We start from the raw sequence: 19502 nt of genomic DNA, 5'->3' as shown, positions 1-19502 counted from the left end.
AAACTTCGATTTGCTGATTGAGATTCATGTTTTAATAGAAACTCATAGGTGAAAAATTGTATGAATTGCTTGGTGAGAAGACAGCAGCTGATAATGAGAAACCGGCAAAAAAAGAAGGAGAAGAAAGAGAAGCCTGCCAAAGTTGAGGTGAGTGTACGTAGCTAATGTTCTTATGGTTCTTGTAATGATTTATGTAAGAGTTTTAAGTCTTCATAACTTTGGAAAAGAAGACTAATGTGGAAGCTGCTTCGCAGCCTTCTGAAGAGGAGCTTAATCCATATTCTATATTCCCTCAGCCAGAGCATAACAAAAGGGTAATAAATCACTTGCCTTTAGTCTTTTGAGTTCTTTCTAAATACTTTCAAGTAGTCGTAGCATGAGAATATGAATAGAGGCCATGCATATATGATTTGTATTACTTATAAGCTCTAATTGTGATGAAATGGAACAAAACTGCATTGTGAAACATATGGAAGATATGAATGAGTATTTTGAAAATTTGGTAATATAATTCTGTTGTAACCTTATTATTATTACATGATATATTATTTTTCATCAGGTTCACACAGAGGTGTCTTTCAGTGACGGCTCTGTTCTCAGATATAGCAACACTAGAGAACTTCTTGATAAGCATTTGAAGGTGACTGGAGGAAATGTTTACACCCGCTTTCCCCCTGAACCGAATGGGTATCTTCATGTCGGACATGCCAAGGTAAAATGTCCATATATGAATGAGGTTTTTAGATACTCTCTTATGGATCATAATGTTGTATGCTTGGTAAGACCAACATGTTGGTTATACTGCTTAGTAATCTAACAATGTTTTTACTTCAGGCTATGTTTGTAAATTTTGGTCTTGCAAAGGAGCGAGGTGGTTGTTGTTATCTGCGGTAATAGTTCTTAGCTTTTAGCATAAGATTGCTTCTTCTTCTATAAACACATTGCTTAGGATTCTTTTCATGATGTCTCAGGTTTGACGACACGAACCCTGGAGTCGAAAGAAGAGAGTATATTACTCACATTGAAGAAATTGTTAACTGGATGGGTTGGGAACCCTTCAAGGTATTATCATCATCTTATATGCAACAAATACTTACTAGTTTTGTGTTTGGAGTTGTCTCACCCTTACCTATATTTTTTCTTGTAGATTACATACACCAGTGATTATTTCCAAGAGTTGTATGAGTTGGCAGTGAAGTTGATAGAAACAGGCCACGCATATGTTGATCACCAGGTTGAACAGAACTAAGTTTAAGCTGATAGTGGATTCGTCAGTATCAAAGTATGAGCAGAACTGATTCCTAATAGTATATGGTTTTTGTTATCTCAGACTGGAGAAGAGATCAAAGAGTACAGGGCGAAGAAAATGAACAGCCCTTGGAGGGACAGGCCTATCTCAGAATCATTGAAACTTTTTGAAGAAATGAAATGTGGAAATATTAAAGAAGGGACGGCGACCTTAAGAATGAAAATGGATATGCAGAATGATAATTATAATATGTATGACCTTATTGCATATCGTATAAAGGTAAGTGCAAAAACAGACTTGTCGCATAATCAAGATTTTCATGTTTCTCTTTTGGTGACTTGATTTGACGTGTTAATTTTTGTTTATAGGTTACGCCTCATCCTCGTACCGGTGACAAATGGTGTATCTACCCAAGCTATGATTATGCTCATTGCATTGTTGATTCTCTTGAGAACATAACACATTCGGTTAGTCTTAGATTTTTATTAATATATGTATATCTCTGACATACAATATTCTTATGTGTGTATTGTATATGTTATATGTAGCTCTGTACGCTCGAATTTGAAACTCGGCGTGCATCTTACTACTGGCTATTACATTCTCTGGGACTCTACATGCCTCATGTGGGGGAATATTCACGGTTGAATATAAGAAACACTGTGATGTCAAAGCGTAAGGTTGGTCACAAAACTGGAACCTGATCATACACTAACAGTTATGAAAGCCTTTTTTTTTTTCTAGAGAATCATGATTCTGATTATATCATTTTGTTTCTTTTGTTGTAGTTGATTTACCTTGTGGAAAACAATCATGTCGATGGTTGGGATGATCCGCGTCTGATGACACTTGTTGGTTTGAGACGGAGGGGTGTGACTCCGACCGCGATCAATGCTTTTATACGGGAAATTGGCATTACAAGAAGGTTCATTTCTGTTGTTAGCTGTTTTGGTTCACTAGGAATTTTTTGATCTATCTTAATTATTTTTTTTGCTAATAAACCTTCAATTGTAAATACTGCAGTGATGGTAGCATGATAAATGTGGATCGTCTTGAGTTTCATATCAGAACGCAGTTGGAAAAAAACGCTCCCCGAGCTATGGTGGTGGTTGATCCTCTTAAAGTGGTCATCACCAATATGGAATCCAATAAGGTCATAGACCTTGATGCACAAAGGTGGTACGATGGTCGAAGCGACGACCCCTCGGTCTTTTACAAGGTGAGAACTCTGTTCTTAAGGACTTTTTTAATTTTTATCTATGCATAATGTGAAATGCCTTTGGTTTTGGTTTTTGGTATAGGTTCCTTTCTCTAGAGTTGTATACATTGACCGAGATGATTTCCGACTGGAGGATTCAGAAGATAACTATGGGCTTGCCCCTGGTAAATCAGTTCTACTAAGGTAAATGCAATGCTACAGATAGACACATGAAGCTTTTTTAAGTTACAAAAAAATAATAATAATAGTAATGGTTCATGTTTTGCAGATATGGTTACCCTATAAAATGCACTGGTGTTGTTTATGCTGAAGACAATGAAACTATTGTTGAGATCCACGCAGAGTATCATCCTGTAAAGACGACGTATCATCCTGAAATGCCGAAGAAGAAACTAAAGGTTCTTTTAACAAACACTAGAACTTTTACCTTTGCTAAATGTCCTCATTTGGATTGGTCTTTATATTTTGAGTTTTCTTTGGCAGAGTTTACATTGGGTCGCTGAACCCTCCCCTGGAATAGAGCCATTGAAGGTCGAACTTCGGCTTTTCGATAAACTTTTTAATTCAGAGGTAAGCCATTTTCTATGTTTTTTTTCGTTTTCCTTGTTTTATGGATAATCTAGCCAAGACTTGTCACCTTTTCTTGTCGCAAACAAATAACAGAACCCAGCAGAACTAGAGAATTGGCTCGACGACATCAACACAAACTCAAGAGAGGTAGTTTCAAATGCTTTTGCTGTACCAGCCCTTAAAGAAGCTGTGCTTGGGGACATATTCCAGTTCGAGAGGAAAGGTATATTAAAACATCCCAAGTGTTTGTTTCCTTTTTCGTTTATTGAAAATCAAGAGCTAGAGATGAAATATTTGAGTTTCTTAACAGGTTATTTTGCGGTTGACAAAGATTCAACCCCCGACAAGCTAGTGTTCAACCGGACAGCCAAATGGAAGAGATCCCCGGTAAAGCTAGCAAGTGATAACACTCAGGCCCCTTCTAGATCGAGGACAAGCGAATTAAATAAAAAATAATCGACATCAGTTTTTTTAGTGTATTTGTTACATAGTAATATTAGTGATTACCAAATTTATTGATTGTTTACTTAAAATTTGTTGTTTATATAATGTTTTAATACAAGTTTTCAAAGGAAATAATAAGGAAGAGGTCTTGATAGTTGATAATTGTTATACTATATTGGCTTGATACGCATGGAATCAACAACCGTTGTTGCCTTTGTTTTTTGTTTTGTTCATATCTTCAATGTATATTGAGAGTTTGTTCAAGTCTTTGGTCAAAAATTTTAGCTCGTCAACATTACGAACCATAACCATTGGATCTTCTTTCTCTATCTGCTATAGTGTGATGTTGATACTTACTGTCCTACAAAGTGGCCGAAAGCTTTGTGGTAGAGAGACTAAAGAGAGTTTAGTCTTTTCACGCATGTGATTTTGATTGAGTCGAAAAATTGAAAGTGATTGTTGTATATACGCTAGAACCTCTATAAATTAATACTCGGTAAATTAATAACCTCTATAAATTAATAAATTTTTCCGGTCCTATGTTGGGACTAGTGTAATTTTAGACACTATTCGATAAAATAATAAATTAATAAGTTTTTGAAAATCTCATGTAAAAATATGGTCCTATCAATATCATAAATTAATAATCAAATAAACTAATATATATATATATCTAAGAAAATCTAGTGAAATATGAATTTATTGTTGTTTGTTTGTTCTTGAATTTGCATTCTTGTTGGAGAGCATCTCTAATCTTTCTGACTGCATCAAAAATTTCTGGTGTTGTGTTCTCAAATCGCATCTAAAAATTATAGAGAGTTCTTGACGCGATAATTGCTTCGTTACGTGTAACTGGTTCTAAAGGTACTGTCATATCTTCTTTCAACTACATCATCACCTTGAAAAATAGTAGTATTAATTTTTTCTAAACTCTGAATTTTTGATAAAAAATTCTCTTCATAAATTAATATTTTATTAATTTATCGATAAATTAAAACCTCTATAAATTAATAAAATTTCATGGTCCCGATTTTATTAATTTACACAGGTTCTACTGTAGCTTCATTTTTTTTTAACCTCCGTCGACATCATTCAGTCTTATTTCTACCTCTACATTGCTCAAAAGTTTAATAATTGGTTCGACGAATGTGGAATTTAGGGTGTATGAATATTCTATAGAGGCACATGGAAATATTACTGATTTAGGAAGGAATAAATTGCCCTTTGCCATTGGGGTTTAAGGATAAGAGTGCTGCTGACGTTATTGTACTCCTTTCACTAGGCCTGATTCTATGCTCTCTACATGTGTTTCAGTGCAGAAGTGCATATGGCATCACTTATCTTTTTTTTTTCTATTTGTTAGCCTTCCTTTTTTTTTTTTTTTTGAAATGAGACAGTATAATTTTGTTTCCAATGATCACGATAACAAGACGCAATAATTAAAATTTCATATCTAAAAAAAAAACGAAATTTACATATGATAAGAAATAAACTTACTAGCTAGATTACTTCTCGTGTGGTGCACATAAAATCGTTTGAATAGTTAATTTCATAGAAATGTAAAATGGTCAATCGTGTTGATCTTTGTACAGTTGATAGAATTGATCACAAACGCACGTGCCAATACACAGTCGACATGTGAGAATGGGATACGAGGTTACGTCACTATTTACCGGAACATGCATGATAATTTTTTCATGTCTTAGGTTTGACTAAAATTTGATTTTGAATAGTTTATGGAAGTGAGGATTTAACTTGTTTGAAAGAATGTGAACTAGATGAAACACGGAACTAGAAAATGAGTATGTTTATGCGTTATACGTGTAACGAGTGGTTGTAGGATTTGGTGCCAAAATAACACTGTTTGCTTTAAGAGATGGTCATACTCATAAGTCATAACTTTTGTTGTGTAACTTGTAAATGTCTTGTTTCATGAACCAAACCAGCTGGTCTTGTTTTTTTTACGTTGGTGTCTCTTCTTAAACAACCATCTTGACTTTGGACTTTCGACTTTCTAATAGTCTTTCCATACTAACCTACCTAACCATACTAACATTTAGTATACCGCTCTACTTCATCATAATTTGTTTTTCTTATCCAAAACGTATTGAAATTAAAACTCAGCTTTTTTTTTTAACAAAGTATGGGCGGGGTCGGCTAACATATTTTGTTTGAAGTAAAGTAAACTGAAGGTGGACAGAGGATAGTAAGTTCGAAAAATATGAGTTTCTGGAATTAAAAGTCTAGTTATAGAGCTTTTCTTATAAAACTTAAACATCTATTTCAACTAACATATACATATATCCGTAATTAATGAATATTTGACCTATACAGTAATGTTTCTTTTCAAATTGGGTTTATTTTACTCATGTCTTTTCTAAAAAGCTATTGGCGTTTATTAACCAGGTTTAGATATTATTAATCATACGCGACATAATGAGTATGATTGGTAAATTTGAAGTAATTTAGGCTCAGAGCGGTGATTAATATCTGGATTCAATAATACAGTAATATATACATACTTTTTTTTACTTTATATGTACTTTCTGAATGACTAAATATTTGCGTGGAAAGATTCGTTTATTATTCGAAAGAGTAACATGAGATATATGAAGTACTCCCTTTCCTCTGTCTCACATAGATGGATGTTTTGACACTTTCACACGTATTATTAAGAAAAATTTTAGTTTTTATTTGTAAATTAATTTATAATTATTTTTTGGTAGAGAGAGAAAATATAAACTAATAACAATTCAAAATTTTAAATATTTTCAATGATTACTTTTTAAAATTTACAAAACATCAATCTTTATGTGACAAAAAAATATACCAAAACATCAATGTTTGTAGGACAAAGAGAATAGCATTTACATACAAAGTGAGTATGATCTTTCGTTCATGACCTCTCAAAAGTGCATCAATGTTTGTTCCAATTTTTTAGTGTGGTACCTTTGGGTTCAAATCATTGTGGAGTTTCCATGTACTTCTGAAAGGATTTTTGAAGTGTCCTCCAATAATTCGATCCCATCAACAAGACTTCTCCAAAGCCACCTTTCTCTATCGTTGTAGTTGAAGCTCTTTTGGGATAATAACAATAATAAATAATTGTTATATGGGACCTTTCTCCTCTATAATCTTAAATAAAAAGCATAAGGCATTGAGAATCAACAAATTTACAGAGAGCGCAATCCATATCTATAATCTATGATTCGTTGATTCCACACAAAAAAAAAAAAAAAACGATTTATGTCAATCAAAGCCAACTCTCCTGTTATATCGTCAACGTTCTTCCTGAAGGATCACATCAGATATTGGCGAAGAGACAAATGATTATGTCTCTATCGCCATCGTTAAGTTTTTTCCACCTGTTTAGGTGATCCTCTCTCACTAAAATACATATCTCACAAAGGATTCACGACTAGGGACTACCTTTTCCTATTTACTCCAACCTTAGTCATTTTTTTTTCATCTGAATTATATATATCCATTATATTATACAAAATTGGAATACATGAATGAATACTGTTTTGATACACAACACCGACAAAAGTCGAAACCGTTTCAAAAACTAGAAGAAAAATGCGCAAAAAGACAAAATCAGATCCATTATAACAAACTATTATTATAAATACTTATCAAAAGACTTTGATCATATACTAAAATGACAAATATATAATAAGTAGTTGAATACTCGCAGCAAAGTTATAAAAAACACACTAATTTAACACACTTTAATCCTCGACCCGAGAAGAATATGGGTTAAGGTTAAGAACTTCTTGGTTACTAAAGAAAATTAAAAAAACTAGTATAGTACTCTCCATATTAAATAAAGCCATTGGTGGTGGACTCCACCCTCTCATCTCTTGACGACTTAATTATACTCCCTAAACTGCCAAATGTCATCTATGTTCCACATGGGATCCTGTGTGACATCCTCGTACGCTGAATAACCATCCGCCACATGGCACTGCATTGAGATGTCCGAGTTTCTCATGCAATCCTCCATGCCAGGGATATATCCTCCCAATTCTTGATCATTGCCTTCATGAAAACACATCGAACTATCGGCGATGTTGGTGTTGTTATGATCCATAAAGTGTGGTAGTGTCCATGTTGACGTACTAGAACTGTCCATGTTGCTGATACTTAGGTTCTGACTCGAGAATTGTGTATCTTTTTGTATACTCGTCATGGAGTCTTGAGATTGAGAAGGAAGAAGAAGAGAGTTGTTGTTGTTGTTGTTGTTGTTTTGGGGACAACAATAAGTAGTAGTGGATGAGTTCTGCTCCATCTTCTCGATCAATCTTGGAACCCAAAAACTACGAACAGCGTCAAAGAACTTGTCGCTATTAGATTCGATGTTGAGTTGACGAGCTTGTTTTTGAACTCTTGTTCTCCAATAGTTCTTGATCTCGTTGTCCGTTCTTCCCGGTAAGTACTGTGCAATCTTGGACCACCTTAGGATACAAATATTCGTTTAGAAATAAAAAAAGACCAAAGTAACAAAAGACTCTTTGAGATATGAGAGTTGAGAGTGACTCACTCACCTATTACCCCATTTAGAGTGAAGCTCAAGGATCAAAAGCTGTTCTTGAGGAGTTAGATTCCCTCTTCTGATGTCTGGTTTCAAGTAGTTTAACCATCTCAATCTACAACTTTTTCCTGTTCTCTTTAGCCCTGTTTTATTCAAAGATAGTGATTATAGTAAAGTGAGAGAATCTAGCTAATATTAGCAAATCAATATCATGTTATTGATTTATTACCAGCACATCTGGCGACGTGATTCCAACGACCTTCACCGTTGTGGAGAATGTAATTTGTGAGAAGCGTGTCTTCTTCGAGAGTCCAAGGTCCTCTTCTTAGCTCTACATCTTCACTTTCTTTAATGAAGCTCTTTTTCTTCGTTGATTTTTCCATCCTTACCTTTCAATCTTTTCACTAATGCTTCTCTACTTTGTTTTGTGGGTTTTCGTATATATCTTTTAAGCTCTCTTATGCATGCATGACTGTATACATAGAGAGAGATAGGAAGACTTTAGTACTTTGAGAGGTGAAAGTGAATCCACAGCTTCTTGGGAATATATATAGAGAGACTCGTGGTATTGGAAAATGTTCTTACTTTAGCCATCAGCTTGCTTTTTTCCAATAAAAATTAGTTGTCACACGTTTCCAAATTTAATTATAATTCTTACTTAGTTGGCTTCTCATTCTTCTAACTCATTAAAGTACATATACATTTATTAATTGAGTATGGTTATCTTTATATACATGCAAGAAAGCAAAACCATTTCTATTTTCTAGACAAATTTTCGACAGATTTTCTAAATGAAATTGTGATGGGTTTACAGTAACTTTTAATATTGAAAATTTCATAATAAAAAAAAATATTATTACACAGAAAAATATAAGAATGAAAATAGGTATAACAATTAAAAAAAAATAAAATACATATTACGTTTAGATAAATAATCTGTAACGGAGAATATCACACATCTTATAAGATAATATAACCAAATCATGTTTGAAATCAATTTATTTGCTATCGCAAAATATTTCATTACCATTTTCTTAATTAGAATCGTGTCTCTGCTCTCATCTAGTGCAATTTTCTCTACAAATGTTTTACCGAGCTATCACAAATTCAAAAGCCAAACAAATATCTATATTTGGATTTGTCGAATCCTGCGATAAACCCTGGTCCAGGAATATAATTTATAAGAAGCNATTTGGATTAGTCGAATCCTGCGATAAACCCTGGTCCAGGAATATACTTTATAAGAAGCATAAAATATATCTATACAGATTCATTTATTTTTTTTTTTGTGACGATGAAACAGAAATGGAATTTTGGTGACATAACTATATAGATTAGCCTACCGAAAGATGAAGGGGGTTTAGGTTTCCGACGTCTAACGACTTGGAATAAAACACTCTGCTTGAAATTCATATGGCGGTTATTTTCTTCGGATGACTCTCTCTGGGCGAAATGGATCAGAAATAACAAAATAAGGGACGAAGTGTTCTGGCAAATAGATGAGAAGAAGCAGCACTCTTGGACATGGAAAGCCCTGTTGAACCTTCGCCCTCTCGCAATCCGTTTCCTCAAATGCGATTTAGGAAATGGTGTGTCGGCCAGCTTCTGGTTTGATCGCTGGAACTCTCTTGGCCAACTCATACATTTCCTGGGACCTTCAGGTCCATCACGTAGTGATATACCTATTCACAACACTGTAGCTGATGCTTGCTCTGCTAATGGTTGGCTTCTGCGTCCAGCAAGGTCCCCACAAGTTGAACAACTTCAAATCCTTCTCACAACAATCCTTCTGCCATCCCAATCTTCGGAACATGACATTTATCTTTGGAGCTCCCAAGGTGAGGACCGAGACACATTCAGTACCAAGGTAACATGGGAAAGCCTAAGAGAGAGAATGGACCCGCAACCGTGGACAAAGCACGTCTGGTTCAAAGGTGCAGTTCCTAGACACGCATTCATGATGTGGCTCACCCAACTCAATCGCCTCTCCACAAGAACAAGATTGGCATCTTGGGGAATGCAACTAGAAACAGCTTGCTGCATCTGTGGCCTGTACCCGGAAACTCGAGAACACCTGTTCTTGAATTGTGATTTCAGTGAGGAAATTTGGTTGTAGACAACAAGGCGACTGGGATACACTCCGTTTGTCTTTCATACTTGGGAGGCTTTTCTAGCGTGGATGGACTCTACCAATGCCCATTCTTCCCAAACTCTACGCCGACTCGTCTCTCAAGCGGTGATTTATTCCATCTGGAGGGAGAGAAATAACCGGTTACACAACAACAACACTCCACCGCATATTCTATTTAAAGCGCTGAACAGGCAGATCAGGGATGCAATCCTGGGGAAAAGTCACAGGAAAAACTTCAAATCACTTCTTCGGGACTGGTTGATTCATGTTTAACTCTGTTTTTTAACTCTGTTTTCGGTCTAATGTTAAGATTGACCTTGCTTTCTATTCTTTTTTGGCAAGTTCTATCTTCGTGTAATACATGAATTGTACTAGGTGCAATATATTTTCATTAATGAAAATTCACATTTTTGCAAAAAAAAAAAACTATATAGATTAGATGTTCACATGTAAAGAATATGGAATATAATTTTGGATGATGAAAGTACGATTTAGATTCTCAAATAAATTAATTTAACTATACAGAAAAAAAGTTTACAATACTATTCTAAGCCAAAGAACTCATCTACTTCTATAATTGTCTTTACCCCAACTTTGCCTTTATACTACTTTTATATTTGATATAATGTTGCTAGGACATAAAACATAATTATTGAGTATATAGGAAGAATCATACAGATCCTTATTCGAGCCAAACAAAATATTACAAAAAACCTAATAAATCATTGTCCTAGAAATTATTGATTAGATAAAAATTGTATGGAAGCAAACAAAAAAAATTGGTACAAACACCCCAAATGCTTAACCTAAACTAGAAGTCTAGTTAGTGGTCATGATTCATGAATTACTGTACGCCGATGCGTCACTATCCCACACATTTATAAATGTATGTATATAAATATTGTGGATCGTTACGAGTTAGTCCATTATATTCTATGATTGTGGACACATTAGTTTTACATAGCATTTTAGAATTATATAAATTGAAACTTTGATATAAATGGTAAAAGCTAGAAGACAGCTATTTCTTTTAACTATAATTTCTAGAAGCCAGCTAAGTTATGCTGACTTCGTAAAGCATATATCCTTTCAAACTTTGAATATTCAAAAGAGTCTTCCTAAAATAAGTTTTCGTTAGCTCATAACTGTATTATATACTATTTTGTTTAAACAAATACAGTAATTTTAGAAAAATAAGGAAGGGTCGTGTCGCTTTGGTCTACCGGGTAAAGTAAAAAATGTCTATGTGCATGTATTGTAAAACTTATGGTCTTGCTAATATACTCTCTCGTTAACTGTTCAACCCAATCTCTTGAAGATGATGATAACTCCCAGACCCAAAAGAATTTGTAAATAAAGCCTAAAGACCAGGAATAAAGAAAAATAAAGTCGATTTTGACATTTGTGTCTTCATTATCATCTTATTAAACAATCAGCAAAACGACATTTTAATAATTTGTTAGTATATGATGATATATACATTAGCTAGTAAGGATCGACTCTAGCCGATTCTTAAGTCGGTAAAGTTTATATTCAAAGCACCAACATTACGATGATTGCAACAGTCTATCAAAGCGTTACAAATTATATCCTTTCCAAAAATATCCATCTCGCTATCTTAAGTTTCCTTTTTGGTATAGCAGTGGCATTAAAACAAGAGAATCAAATCATTAATATCTCATTCCGTGGATAAATTCTCACAGTTCAATAGTCTGCTTTTGCTTCATAAACAAGTTGCTGACTTTGTAATAATGCATTTAGAGATAGACGGAGAGAGATAAGTGAAGTACCCAACTTGACGTAATGAAATCGAAGTGACACTTCAACTTTTATTAAGGAAAGTGTTATTGAGACTTTATTGAAATGATTGGGAACAAACTTGAAATCTGAGTAAGAATTACAATGCAAGTCCTAGTCGATGCAATGGATCAAAATCTTAGCAGATAAAACAGAGACATGTATGGATAGTGTAGTGTACTCTGAGACCACAAGGCTTGTGTAATCACTTGCTCACAAGAAAATAAAAGCAATTCACTCAGCTGGAAGCAGGCATTCATCGACCATCTCCACGAGGTTTGGATTCTCTAGTGCAGCCGCAACACGTTCTTTGTCGTTTAGTTGTTTATTCACTGCGTTTAACGATCAAGAAACCAAACATCATGTGACATGATTCATGTCTAAAAGAAGTACACTTTTACCAGTAGTTCAAACAAAAAACAGATCCATCCCTTTGGGTATATTTCATTTGCTACTTTGAGAATCAACTGCAACATATTTTCATTGGCAACAAAGGTCGGTCTAAACCAAAACACGCATACCAAAGACAGATGGATAGATTTTGAAACATGACATACCTGCATCCTCTGTTGCATGACTACCAGGTGCTACCCTTATATCAATCTGAAAAATACAGAGCCGTTACAAAAGATTGAGGCACATAAAAACATTGTGCGTGTGTTCTTTTGAGGCAGTGGTAGTGACTATATAGTAGAGGCTAAAGCTATATTCCCTTAGCAAGTATCAGAACAGTTGCTTAAGAATGACACATAAAAGGCCTTTCCCTCACATATCCAAGGAGAATATGTGTCCGTGAACGTTTATTTAGTGTGATACTTCTATGCTCTTTCTTTAATTATGTTTAAACTACTCTCAGCATTGCTCAAGTCAGAAAAAAGGGCTTAGAAGAACATCTTGACAATGCTCAAAATACGCAAGAAAAGAGATCCAGAGCCAAATAACAAGAATTTCACCAAATGTTTGCTCAGTTTAGTTATGTTCAATTCAAACCACTCTCAGTAATGCATGAATCAGAAAATGAACACAGAAGATCATATTAAAAAATCTCAAAAATATGCAGAAACAGAGAAAAAACTAGAGAACCTAACAAACGATGGTAATCATAAAGCTTTGTATACCTTGTATCGAGCAGGAAGGCTACGCAGAAGTTTCACGCGAACACAAAGACCAATAATGGTAGCCATGCTACAATGTTCCATAGTTGGCGTAAACGTAACCCTGAAATGAAACGGCAAGCGCTCAGCAGATTGGCTCAAAGTAAAACTATAATTCACTCCATACAAAAAAAAAAAAAAGGTTCAATCCCAACATTTACCTAACATAACTGTTGTCATCATCCACTTCAACTGAGTCTTCCGTAACTACTCTGAGATCTTCCAGAGTATTAGGATGCTCTGGATCTTTGATATCTCTTATATGATTTGTAAATTGTTAAGGAAAAAAAAGAGATGATCCCAAGTATCTTTCTACTATTATCAACTAACACAAGCTTATGAAGCAAAGTGGCATGTTCAAGTTGTTCCAAAAACCTAAGCTTACACTAACTACTACTAATCTCAAGTCCTAAACAAACACACAAAACTAAGATTTGCAATTGAGTAGTTTGTAAGAGAACTTGATGATTAAAAGAGTGTAGGTAAGTGCAAGATTGAAAAAGGATATCAAAAATCTCGAGATGATCAATTGGTTCTGGTGTAAACTCATCGGTGTTGCTTGAATCAGTTCGAAGACGCCTCTCTTTCTTCGGGTAAATGATTGGGTTCTCGTTGATTAACCCAGACACCATTTTTTTTTTATTCTTCCTCCCCTGCCAAAATTGATCCAATTAGTACAACAGATACAGAGAGACTCGTCTAAGAATCAACGACAGCCAAAAAAAAAAAAAAAAAAAATAAAAGCTTTTCAATTGGGAATAACAAAACCCTAAAACAAAAACAAAACCCTAAATTCGTAGGGGAGAAGCAAGCGGCGGATTGAAAATGGAAGAAGCAGACAAACCCGAGTTCAAAATCAATCAATCAGCAAAGTTTGAAGCTTTAATTTGGTTGAGTCAAAAGTTTTCAATTTTACGATTTTTTTGAAGAAACTAAATTTACAGGAAAATTAAAAATATATGAGAGATAGGTCAAAGAAACATAGAGTTATATAGGCTTACGTGTACGATAAGGATTTGAGGAAAGCTCTCTGTGAAACCTCGTCGCCAAAAGGAACAGAGATGAGAGATGATGATGCTAATTTATTTTTGACTCGTAATTAAACGATGATATACGCTTCCAAATTTAAACGAAGATAATATGTTTTAACATTTTTAAACGACATCTAATTTCTTTAGTTAGAGTTAAATACAGTAATATGCAAAATGGTTACAAATACAACTACAACGACATATTTTCGAGAATTAAGATATAATTTTAAAAAATTATTGTTAGATATAGGCTTTGCTTCAACATTTCGTGAGGTCCAAACAGAACATCCCGCAGATTTTAGGTTATATAAAATTAAGATTTCACTTTCTTTTTATCGGTCTATTTGACATTTAATTTAAAAAATTTAATATTTACTTTTAATTAAACAACACATTTATTATATACATTAATATACGCTTTTTTTTGAACAAATTTACATTAATGTATACTTTAAATTAATTTTTTACTATTAAATTATAACTGAAATTACAGAAATTGTGAATTAACTTTTTCTCCTCCATTCATTTTTATTTAAACACATTATTAATTATAATTGTAAATTTCTAATTTAATTATTTTAGAAATGTAACTTTCATTCTCACATCCTCCTCCACCATATCCCAAATTCTAAATATTTTCTTTGTTTTTATAATGTTCTTGCAAACTCAAATAAGAATTTGATTATATTTTTTGTTTACTATATATTTTACATTGTTTTGAATTTTATTGTTTCTTTGTTTTATGCACTTCTCCTTTTCTTATTTGTTTTCATATATTACTTTGATTTAGAATACATATGTATTCTAATATGTATAATAAATTTTAATGACCATAATAATATTTTGGTTATAACCATCTCATAATAAGGAATCAAGTTAAAGAAAACATCTTAATTCTTTACTTTAGATGTTTTATTAGTTCTTACAAATTCATGTATATTTATTTTATTCTTAAAATTGAAATGTACTCATGAAAGAAATTTTTGTAATATAATTATCAAATCAATTTTTTTTACCTCTCTCTTACCTCCAACAAAATTGTAATAAATATATTTTAGAATAATCATCATTATATCTACTCTGTGATTCAACATATAAGTATATAAAAGTCATTATTTTTAATTTAATTCAAATATGCACTTTAAGGATTTTGCTATATAAAAAAGCAATTTTGATATTTATTTCTTTCTAGCTTTTACTACAAGAATGAAAAATTGAAACTAAACCTAGCAATATAACTTAAATTAAGGAGAATATTATAAAAATTGTAATATAATTATCAAATCAATTTTTCTTAACTCTCACTTACATCCAACAAATTTGTAATACATTTATTTTAGAATATATTCAGTTTGTGATTCAACATATAATGATATAAAAATCACTATTTTTAATTTAATTCAAATATGTAATTTAAAGATATTTCTATATAAAAAACAAATTGATTTTTTATTTTCTATCTAGGTTTTTATTACAAGAATTATAAATTATATCTTAAACTAAGGGGAATATAAAAAGGGAATCATATTTTAAAACTTTGAGTGCACCTCATATGATTATATAGGAAATACGTATTTTTTACTTTCAAAATAGTTTAGCTTTTAATTATTAAATACTTTAGGTTATGTGATAGTTTATATGAAAAACTTAAATTATATATTTAAATCACATAGTCAAATTTCGTTTTTATTATTAATAATATTTTAGTACATCACATGCTTAAAAATACTAATGAAAATTATTATCAAAGTTAAACAATAAAAAATAAATAACTTTAAGAGATATGTATAATGTATGTATGATTATATGTTAATAAGTTATATGTTTTGATATTGTATGATTTGAATAAATAAAAGTGTAAAAAACGTTAATGACATTTAAATTAATTTGTTAAGTTGTTTTTGTACGATTATCAAATAAATTTAAATTAATTAATATATTCTATTATATAACAATCCGCGCATTTGTGCGAGATATTATCTAATATTATAAAGAAAGAAGACGAGCAGAAGGGAGGAAAAGGTTTGACCAAAGATCTAGCTAATACACTTTTTGTCTTCTCGTTTGAGATTTCTTAGATTTGTTAATCTTGGATCTATCGCGGATGTTAATTTGGGGTTGATTTTGGATCTATCGCTGATCTCAATTCGGTTTTGAATTTATCACTTTTGCAAATCTCAATTCGATTTTGCAATTATTTTGTGGATTTTTAAATAGTTACCATAATAACTTAAGTTTGAGAGCATAAAATTTAGTATTAATTGATCAATACACATCAATTTAATTTTACCAATGTGAAACATTGACCATACATTATCATAAATTGAGTAATATATATTCCTTTAAAAAAAATCAAATCACAACATATACAAGAAAAATCTATATATTTATTAATCAGATATTTTCCTAGATATTATATGATAATTTGTAAGTGAAATCAAATATATACATATTAAATAATAATACTATTATAGAGGATGACAAAAATATATACATATTTGGTTGAGATTACTGTACAAAATATGTATACTTAGTCTTTTTGTGATGATTAGTAATGTAAGGAAACAAGAAAATTAAACTTAAAATTGGCTCAGAATATATATCTTAATAATCTTATAAAGATCTGATAATAGATTGATAAGTAAAAGAAGGCATTATAGATGTTACATGATTCTCTAATAAAAAAAAATACAAACTAAAAAGTTTTGTAAAATTAATAAAAGTCCCGATTATGAAATTTTATTAATATATTTATTTATAATAATAGTATTATTTTGATTCATAAACTGATTTTAAGACCAGAAAAATATTACTGATTTATATATTAATTTATAGGTATTGATGAAAATGAAGTTCTATCTACACACATTAATAGTATCTTTGTGATTTTATTATATCAACACGTGCCTTCCACTATAGATCAACACGTCACACATCATTCTGACTTGATCAAGTCAAAAACTCTTTCTTCTTCTCCAGAAGACGATCACAGAAGAAGAAGAAGAAACCATGGCGGAAGAAGAGAAAAGCGTGAAGAAGCAAGTGATGGTGGCGATTGATGAAAGCGAATGCAGTAAAAGCGCTCTCAAATGGACGCTAGAGTATCTCAAAGATAGTATCGCCGATTCCGATATCATCCTCTTCACCGCTCAACCTCCACTTGATCTCAGCTGTGTTTATGCTTCCTCTTATGGAGCAGCTCGTAAGTATCTTCTTCTTCTTCTTCTTCTTCTTCTTCTTCTTCTTCTTCTTTCTTAGCAGTAGATCCCCGGCGATTTGATTTGTTGAACAGCTTGTTTATGGTTTGGATTTTGAAATTGAGGTTTGGATTTCTGTGGTGTAGCGATTGAGCTTATAGACTCAATGCAAGAGAATCATAAGAACGCTGGATTGAATCGGATTGATCAAGGGGTCAAAATTTGTGCTGAGATTGGGGTTTGTCTCTACCACAACCATTCTTGTTGTTGATTTACAATCTTGTTTGTAGTTATATCATGGTTTGGTTGATTGTGTATCAGGTTACTCCAAGAAAGGTGATGGAGTTTGGAAATCCTAAAGAAGCGATATGTGAAGCTGCTGAGAAGCTTGGTGTTGATTTGCTTGTTGTTGGAAGCAATGGTAAAGGAGCAATACAAAGGTGTGTAGACAATACTTTGATGTTTCAACTTGTTAACCAGAACATTAAGATCGCTGAAGAGTTGAGTTTTTTGAATGATTATAATGTGGCTTGTATTCTCTTGTCTGTGAACAGGACTTTCCTTGGAAGTGTTAGCAATTACTGTGTTAACCATGCTAAGTGTCCAGTTCTTGTGGTGAGAACAAAGGCTTGAAGACCACTTCTCTTCACAGAGATTGATAATACTTGCCTGCTGTATGTGTTGTAAACGTATTGTGATATATAATGCTCTGCTTGTTTAAAATACTTGGTGAGTACACATAATTTATTTTGTTTGTTAAATAAAGAGCTTTTGATGTGCTTGGAGCTTGCAATCAGCATTCTTAGTTTCAACATGCAGTATTAATCTGATACGAAGAGACTTATTAGAGACATCAAATGTTATAAACTCGGCTTCAACCGAAAATCCTGTTTAGGGTAGCTGCCAGTCTCACCCCTCCTTGTGCTAAGCGCTGATACACTATTGGTAGACGTGAATAAAAGTATTCATCTGCAAAGGATACATTATGTTCTTGTTAGCTTCTTTATTTTGTGAATCATCATAGTTTTCAGGTGAATCATCATAGTTTTCAGGTGAATTATGTACCTTCTAGAGTGTCTCCTTCAGTTACCCCCTTATATGCCCAGTCACAGGCTGCTTGAATTCCTTCGGATGCGTATCTGTATATGAAGTTAACAGGGGAAAGCGTGGGGAAGTTAAATCTGGTTCGTGCCGGCTTGAAGAACAATCACTTTTATTCAAAGGTACTGTAATCTTGTATCTGACTTACATATCTGGGCAAGCTGTCTTCTTGGTGCAACTCTCCCATCTCTTCACTTGATCTGCCCATTCTGTCTGCATTTTTAGTAAAATATGTCAGCAAGTTAGAAACACCTTGTAGCAAACAGGTAGAGAACAGTCCTTTTGATTCAAAAGTACCGTGATATTTTTTTTGATTGCGTCCACCATTCCTTCTAGTTCAGAGTTATAGAGATCAGCTTCAGCTGTTTCTATTATGCTGGAATCCCATATCTGTATGAATCTAAATTATAGAGGCTTGTATTATCTGATGCTTAAATTATGTACGTTTGGCAGTTCTTACATGGTGGAGGTTAGCTTTTCTCCTGTACCAATGCACTTCGATGGTGTTCCCCCCTTTGTCCGAAGCATAACCAACATGTAGAGGCTGCATTTCAAAACTATTCTAGTTAGACATATCAAGCTAAGAGAACGGTCATCTTGATCGAGTTTATAATTATACCTGATGGATATCACCCATGAAATGAGACACGAAAAGCAGGGCCTCGGTTAAGTTGTCTGTAGACAAGAAATTTAGAAAAGGAACATGAGAGGGAGATAAAAGATGAGCGAATTGGTGAATAGCAAGAAGGTGGCAATGTCTTGGTACTACATTGTGACTTGGATGAAGCTGCAGTGTTGTAGGAAAGAAGCTGTGTGGTGTAATTGTAAATGGCTCCTGCAACACATCTTCCTTTCTCTCCATCTTCATCCTTGCAGTCCCCTTGAGACCGGAGAAAGACAAAATCCATTAGAAACTGTGGTTTTGGAACCTTCTCACCTATGTTTTTTGTAGTTTTATATGAAAAGGGTCTTATGGAAAACTCACTATTGTATTGGTAGGAACATACATCAGGAGTGTTGATGTAGTGAAGAGGAGAAGACCAGTGGTATCTAAACTTGACACGATCAGCCCATA

General features: G+C 33.2%; 4 protein-coding genes and 1 pseudogene across 10 annotated transcripts in view; 2 read left to right on the top strand and 3 right to left on the bottom strand.

Annotated features, from left to right (window-relative positions):
- Positions 1-3636, top strand: part of LOC104750649 — a 6773-nt pseudogene extending 3137 nt beyond the window's left edge.
- Positions 7147-8515, bottom strand: LOC104750648 (myb-related protein 340-like). The gene is made up of 3 exons (XM_010472475.2): positions 8246-8515; positions 8030-8159; positions 7147-7939 (listed from the first exon to the last, which is right to left on the bottom strand). The coding sequence occupies exons 1-3, from the start codon at positions 8397-8399 to the stop codon at positions 7354-7356; spliced, it is 870 nt and encodes a 289-aa protein (XP_010470777.1). The 5' UTR covers positions 8400-8515; the 3' UTR covers positions 7147-7353.
- Positions 11957-14210, bottom strand: LOC104750646 (protein AE7-like). Of its 3 annotated transcripts, none has more exons than XM_010472473.2 (6): positions 14100-14210; positions 13607-13751; positions 13260-13365; positions 13063-13162; positions 12502-12547; positions 11957-12276 (listed from the first exon to the last, which is right to left on the bottom strand). In XM_010472473.2, the coding sequence occupies exons 2-6, from the start codon at positions 13728-13730 to the stop codon at positions 12179-12181; spliced, it is 474 nt and encodes a 157-aa protein (XP_010470775.1). In that variant the 5' UTR covers positions 13731-13751; positions 14100-14210; the 3' UTR covers positions 11957-12178. The 3 variants fall into 3 exon arrangements, with proteins under 3 accessions (XP_010470775.1, XP_010470776.1, XP_019093138.1); XM_010472474.2 differs by lacking the exon at positions 14100-14210 and adding an exon at positions 13943-13999; XM_019237593.1 differs by lacking the exon at positions 14100-14210 and adding an exon at positions 13886-13975.
- Positions 17056-18307, top strand: LOC104750644 (universal stress protein A-like protein). Of its 2 annotated transcripts, XR_761689.2 has the most exons (5): positions 17056-17331; positions 17473-17564; positions 17648-17766; positions 17881-18055; positions 18146-18307. XR_761689.2 is itself a non-coding variant. In XM_010472468.2 (4 exons), exons 1-4 carry the CDS (start codon positions 17139-17141, stop codon positions 17957-17959), a joined length of 483 nt encoding a protein of 160 aa, XP_010470770.1. In that variant the 5' UTR covers positions 17056-17138; the 3' UTR covers positions 17960-18105. The 2 variants fall into 2 exon arrangements, 1 of the variants encoding a protein (XP_010470770.1); XM_010472468.2 differs by lacking the exon at positions 18146-18307 and having other exon boundaries at positions 17881-18105.
- Positions 18361-19502, bottom strand: part of LOC104750645 (endonuclease 2-like) — a 2471-nt gene continuing 1329 nt past the window's right edge. For 2 of the 4 annotated variants that reach the window (XM_010472470.2, XM_019237463.1), the window contains 5 exons: positions 19047-19102; positions 18888-18971; positions 18725-18817; positions 18576-18640; positions 18361-18465 (listed from right to left, as the gene is read on the bottom strand). In XM_010472470.2, the coding sequence (XP_010470772.1) occupies positions 18384-18465; positions 18576-18640; positions 18725-18817; positions 18888-18971; positions 19047-19102 (380 nt within the window). In that variant the 3' untranslated portion in view covers positions 18361-18383. Of the gene's footprint in view, positions 18466-18575; positions 18641-18724; positions 18818-18887; positions 18972-19046; positions 19103-19196; positions 19469-19502 lie in introns of all 4 variants that reach the window. The other 2 variants (XM_010472471.2, XM_010472469.2) reach the window with 2 other exon arrangements.

Source organism: Camelina sativa, chromosome 16 (assembly GCF_000633955.1).
Source record: "Camelina sativa cultivar DH55 chromosome 16, Cs, whole genome shotgun sequence".
NCBI lineage: Eukaryota > Viridiplantae > Streptophyta > Magnoliopsida > Brassicales > Brassicaceae > Camelina > Camelina sativa.
This window is presented reverse-complemented; position numbering and strand designations above follow the sequence as displayed.